Here is a 6,000-nt window from a genome sequence, read left to right on the forward strand (position 1 = left end):
TCCAAGTTGTGGCAAAATGGCTTAAGGACAACAGAGTCAAGGTATTGGAGTGGCCATCACAAAGCCCTGACCTCAATCCTATAGAAAATCTGCGGGCAGAACTGAAAAAGTGTGTGCGAGCAAGGAGGCCTACAAACCTGACTCAGTTACACCAGCACTGTCACGAGGAAGGGGCCAAAATTCACCCAACTTATTGTGGGAAGCTTGTAGAAGGCTACCCGAAACGTTTGACCGAAGTTAAACAATTTAAAGGCCATGCTACCAAATACTAATTGAGTGTATGTAAACTTCTGACCCACTGGGAATGTGATGAAAGAAATAAAAGCTGAAATAAATAATTCCCTCTACTATTATTCTGACATTTCATTCTTAAAATAAATAAAATTGGTGATCCAAACTGATCTAAGACAGGGAATTTTCACTAGGATTAAATGTCAGGAATTGTGAAAACCTGAGTTTAAATGTATTTGGCTAAGGTGTATGTAAACTTCCGACTTCAACTGTATATATGTATGTGTGTGTGTGTGTATATATATATATATATATATAGTGGGGAGAACAAGTATTTGATACACTGCCGATTTTGCAGGTTTTCCTACTTACAAAGCATGAAGAGGTCTGTAATTTTTATCATAGGTACACTTCCACTGTGAGAGACGGAATCTAAAACAAAAATCCAGAAAATCACATTGTATGATTTTTGAGTAAAAAAAAAAAATGTATATTTTATTTATTTATGTATGTATGTATGTATGTATGTATGTATGTATGTATGTATGTATGTATGTGTGTGTGTGTGTGTGTGTGTGTGTGTGTGTGTGTGTGTGTGTGTGTGTGTGTGTGTGTGTGTGTGTGTGTGTAGGGGTTAAGGGAGGAAGAGAAGATGGTAAAGAATAGGTTGCTGTCTTTTATGCTAAAGTATTATTTAATGATGGTTTTGTGTGACGTCCACTAGGGTGCCCAAGCGTCCTGTCATCAACACCCCTGTGGTCAGCATCACGGTCCATGACAACGAGGAGCTGCTGCAGCACACCCTGGACAAACCAATCACTGTGCAGTTCCGCATGGTCACCGCTGAGGACCGCTCCAAACCCATCTGTGTCTTCTGGAACCACTCCATACTGTGAGTCACACACACACACACACACACACACACACACACACACACACACACACACACACACTAGCTATTTGAACTTTGAGCTGTAGAAACAAAGGTTTTTAGAAAGGCTCTATAAAGGATTAGGTTGAAACCAATGAATCCACCATCGCATTGTTTGACTGTTTATTGTGTTTGTCAGAGCGGGGAACGGAGGCTGGTCAGCCAAAGGCTGTGAGGTGGTGTTCAGGAACAACACTCACATCAGCTGCCAGTGTTACCACATGACCAGCTTTGCTGTCCTCATGGATGTCTCCAGGAGAGAGGTGAGAGGGGCTACACAATGTATCACAAAAACACAACACCACACAACATTCCCCTCATACTTTCAGACCTAACATTGCATACAACACTACAAAACTACTCCATATAGACTTCACATTGTAAACTTCACATAGATACCTCAATGCAGCACAGGCCACACCCAAAAGTGGTCTTGTTCACTATAATGACCAGAAAAAGCTCTATTTAAACTTCCCCTTCTTCTTCTCTTTTCAGAACGGTGAGATCCTGCCCGTGAAGCTGGTGACGTGGAGCACGGTGGGTGTGACCCTGGTCTTCCTCTTTCTCACCACCCTCTTCCTCCTCTGCCTGCGGGCCATGCACTGCAACAAGACCAGTATCATCAACAATGGAGCCACCGCCCTCTTCATCTCCGAACTCACCTTCATCCTGGGCATTAACCTGCCAGACAACCCGGTAAACTACTGGAACAAAGTTATTCTCTATCTACCTTTAATACTGTATTTGACCTCGTGTCCCTCTCTACCTCCGTTCAGCACTTCACTTTCAATATCCTACCTTTCCTCTCATTTGTATTTGGAATAGGTGTGTCTGACATATAAATCTGATTCAAATCAAAGGAAAAGATAAGCAAAGCATTCGGCCCATTTTGAGGCCTGTCATATCCAGTATTATATGCTCTCTCTGTCTCTGTGTGTCTGTCTCTGTCTGTATCTGTCTGTGTGTGTGTGTCTAGTTCGTGTGCACAATCATTGCCATCTTGCTGCATTTCTTCTACCTGTGCACCTTCTCCTGGCTCTTCCTGGAGGGCCTGCATGTCTACCGCATGCTGAGCGAAATACGAGACATCAACTACGGACCCATGCGCTTTTACTACATGATCGGCTGGGGCGTGCCGGCCGTTATCACAGGTCTGAACAATACACACACACAGACGCACAATGCCAACTCATCATATATCCAGTTAGACTGTAGTTATTTTCTAGTTACTGGTAGTTACTAGTGTTTTTTTTTTTGTGTTGTCCAGGCCTGGCGGTCGGACTGGACCCAGAGGGTTATGGGAACCCAGACTTCTGCTGGCTGTCCATGTACGACACTCTGATCTGGAGCTTGGCAGGGCCCATCGCCATGGTGGTGTTTGTGAGTACACTCCACCTCTAATACAGTGTATTATATTATACTCATATGATATGGTGGTTGGTGTGTAATCTTTGTGTAGCTTGTGTTCAATATTAGTAGCTTATTATGTATTATTATGGTGCATTAATACATTGTTTGTGTTTTCCAGATGAACATCTTCCTGTACATCCTGGCCTCCAGAGCATCCTGCTCCATGAGACACCACAGCTTTGAGAAGAAAGAGCCCCCTGTGTGAGTGTCCTGCCGCTGCCTGAATAAAAACAATAGGGAAACTACACTCATTCTGTCATTAACACAGGCATGCTGTTGTACCCCAAGGATACATGACTACCGCACTTTAGGGACAACGGAGAGTGTGCATTGTGTCATTGAATTGAGAGTGAAGCTGCCAATTCACTAAACTCTGAAAACGCACTTATCCCAATGTAACCTTTGTGGTGTTCTCATTTAACCTGTGTGTGTGTGTGTGTGTGTGTGTGTGTGTGTGTGTGTGTGTGTGTGTGTGTGTGTGTGTGTGTGTGTGTGTGTGTGTGTGTGTGTGTGTGTGTGTGTGTGTGTGTGTGTGTGTGTGTGTGTGTGTGTGTGTGTGTGTGTGTGTGTGTGTGTAGCTCTGGGCTGAAGACTGCGTGTGGGGTTCTCCTCCTGGTCACTGTAACATGTCTGTTAGCTATACTCTCAGTCAACAGTGACATGATCATCTTCCACTACTTGTTTGCTGGATTCAACTGTCTCCAGGTAAACACTTTCTTCTCTGACTTTTATACCAGGAATCGGTACCTTGCTTCATTGGTTTCTTTGACCTCCTCTTCCTTTGGTCTGTCCATCCAGGGTCCCTTCATCTTCTTCTTCCGCATCGTCTTCAACAAGGATGCCAGGAAAGCCATGCACTACTGCTGCAGCCGCAAGCGCCCAGGTCACATGATCAAGTCCAAACCCTCTGTGAGTCTCTCCCACTATATAGGGACACCAGTCATCCAAGGCCTTAGTAGAACAGGAACTAGTACAGCTATGTACAGCTGTAGGCCTCCATATCATACCTTTAGGTTTGGCCTTGTATTACCAAGGACATGAACTAAAGCATCAAACAAATAAAACAGAATTTGGTGTGATGACTTACTGCCTATTAACTTATACCTGTCCCTCTCCTCCTCCTCCAGTCATATAACTGTAACACCAGCTACATGGATGGCAGACTGTACCACCTGCCGTTTGGAGACTCCAGTGTGTCTCTGAACGGCACCCTGCAGAGCGGCAAGAGCCAGCAGAGCTACGTCCCTTTTGTCCTTAGGTACGGCAAGCCCAGAGGGACATAACAGACCCCATGGACACACGCTGTTCAGGGCCTCCTGCATCATTGTGTATTAGAAAAAAGTGTACTTTACAAATGAATTGAAAATGTATATTTTATGATGGTCTATTATGTACAGTAATACAAGTAGAACAGCCCTTTCAGATCCACATAGTAACTTTGATTGAGGAGATGAGGGCTTTGTGTTTGTACGTTTATGTCCTGTTACAAGTCCTGTTGTGTTTTTCAGGGATGATGGTGGCCTGAATAACAGCCAGGCACACATCGCTCTGAATGAACACGGCTCACTCTTCCATGAAACTAAAGAGCATTTAGATAGTAGGTCTCCCATTCTAATGTCATTAGGATCACTGTGACTGCCTTTATCAGAGAGGCATTCAGAGGGTTATTTCATATGGTTAATATATGTATACAAAATATATATCTGTGCAATTCTCATTGGTCATCATCTTAACGTGTGTGTGCAACAACAGATCCCAACTCTGACTCGGACAGTGACCTGTCTGTGGAGGACGACCAGAGCGGCTCATACGCCTCCACACACTCCTCTGACAGCGAGGAGGAGGAGCCCTACCCACCAGAGGAATGCTGGGAAAGCATGGCCTCCAATGTGTCCAAGAGACCACACCTTCACGGTATGACCTCAGACCTATAATCAACCCAGTCATCCACACTCTATACGGCCTCATACCTTTAATACCTCACTCTCAGTAGACTACACCAACATGGTGGTTGTGTTCCCCTGCTCAGACGTTGCATGCATCAACCAATGGTTGCTGTTGGGCACCAGATTGCTATAATGTATGATGTGGTTAGCTGATATGTAAAATACCTATCTAGGCGTTGTAAGATTTGGCATGCGTCAGCAACGCTTTGGCAGAGGAACGCGCCCAGTTTGTCACCACAGCCCCATCCACTGTGACCTCAGACCTTCTTGATAATACTGCTCCAACACTTCTGTTTTAACAGTTCACCACACCCAAACAGCACACATAGACCTTCAATAGACTACACCTACACTGTATACAATTGTCCAGGTGTAAATAAATCCACTTCTGAGCAAAACATGAATGTTATGAATTTGACCACAGCTTACACCATCACTTAATGCATCAAGCATTTAAGATGTAGTCTTAAAATTGTGTCTGGTTGTTCCCCAGATAACAACCTGAGTAAGCTGTACTGGCCAGTGGAGTATATGACGACAGCCAGCAACAGTGAGGGCCTCGGGGGAGCAGACAGGCTGAAGACAGAGTCTCTGGCCAACACTGAGTTGGGCCAGACTCGGGACACCCGAGGCATGCCAAGCGAAAGGCCAGGGGACAAGGCAGGTAGCTATGGGAAGGATAACTTGATGCTGCTACTTCCCAGTCTGCCCAACCTCAATGCACACCCACAGAAAGGTCAGCAACAAACCTAAACATCCACACTGCTGCAACATTCCTCCACATGTTGTTAGTTCAACTGTATATCTCTGTAGGGGTGGGCTTTCCAGAACTTAGGAATTGTTTGAGAAGATGTGTCTTCAAATTCAGGAATCCTGAAGAAGAAGCAGCTCTCCCCCATCGCGGAGAGAAATGGTATCAACCGCATCCATAACGAGCTGTCAAAGAACGCTCCGGGCCACGCCTCCTCTCAGGGCTCCTCCTCCAGTGAGAGCCGAGGGGGCCGGGCCAAGCCCAGCCTACAAGATCAGCTGAATGGTGTCGGCATGAGCATCAATGCGGGAACAGTGGACGGTGACTCGTCAGGATCAGAGTGAGTGTCATCCAACACAGAGCACCAAACACAAACCAGGTCCAAGCATAATACGCAGAATACACCGCTCTGTCTGAACTCAACCCAGAGCAGATCACAAACACAGCAACACGTACAGTACAACACAATGTCATAGAATCAAAGCAACAGCTTTAGATGGAAGTTAAGAGATTTCTCAGTACTTATGTATTTAAATGTTGTTTTATATGTTGCTGGATACAGTATGTTACATTTTCTGTTGATCAGTCTGCCAGGTTGAATGTATCTTGCTGCTGTCTTGAGTACCCCCCCCCCCCCCCCCCCCCCATCACCATTGTGTGTAGCCCTCTGTCCTCCTCTATGTACTGATGATGTTAGCATGCTGGCTTGTCAATAGTCCAACACATACAGC

General features: G+C 45.2%; 1 protein-coding gene across 1 annotated transcript in view; it reads left to right on the top strand.

Annotated features, from left to right (window-relative positions):
* The window catches only part of celsr2 (cadherin, EGF LAG seven-pass G-type receptor 2), an 89,429-nt gene extending 83,816 nt beyond the window's left edge, over window positions 1-5,613 (top strand). Inside the window, 13 exon segments of the mRNA XM_039015348.1 lie at window positions 956-1,123; window positions 1,302-1,425; window positions 1,658-1,858; window positions 2,139-2,313; window positions 2,430-2,542; window positions 2,691-2,773; window positions 3,151-3,277; window positions 3,371-3,481; window positions 3,700-3,830; window positions 4,081-4,169; window positions 4,325-4,514; window positions 5,160-5,254; window positions 5,387-5,613. Coding sequence (XP_038871276.1) covers window positions 956-1,123; window positions 1,302-1,425; window positions 1,658-1,858; window positions 2,139-2,313; window positions 2,430-2,542; window positions 2,691-2,773; window positions 3,151-3,277; window positions 3,371-3,481; window positions 3,700-3,830; window positions 4,081-4,169; window positions 4,325-4,514; window positions 5,160-5,254; window positions 5,387-5,613 — 1,834 coding nt within the window.
* The last annotated feature ends 387 nt before the right edge of the window (window positions 5,614-6,000 follow it).

The sequence above is a fragment of the Salvelinus namaycush genome, chromosome 20 (genome assembly GCF_016432855.1).
Source record: "Salvelinus namaycush isolate Seneca chromosome 20, SaNama_1.0, whole genome shotgun sequence".
NCBI classification, from domain to species: Eukaryota; Metazoa; Chordata; class Actinopteri; order Salmoniformes; family Salmonidae; genus Salvelinus; species Salvelinus namaycush.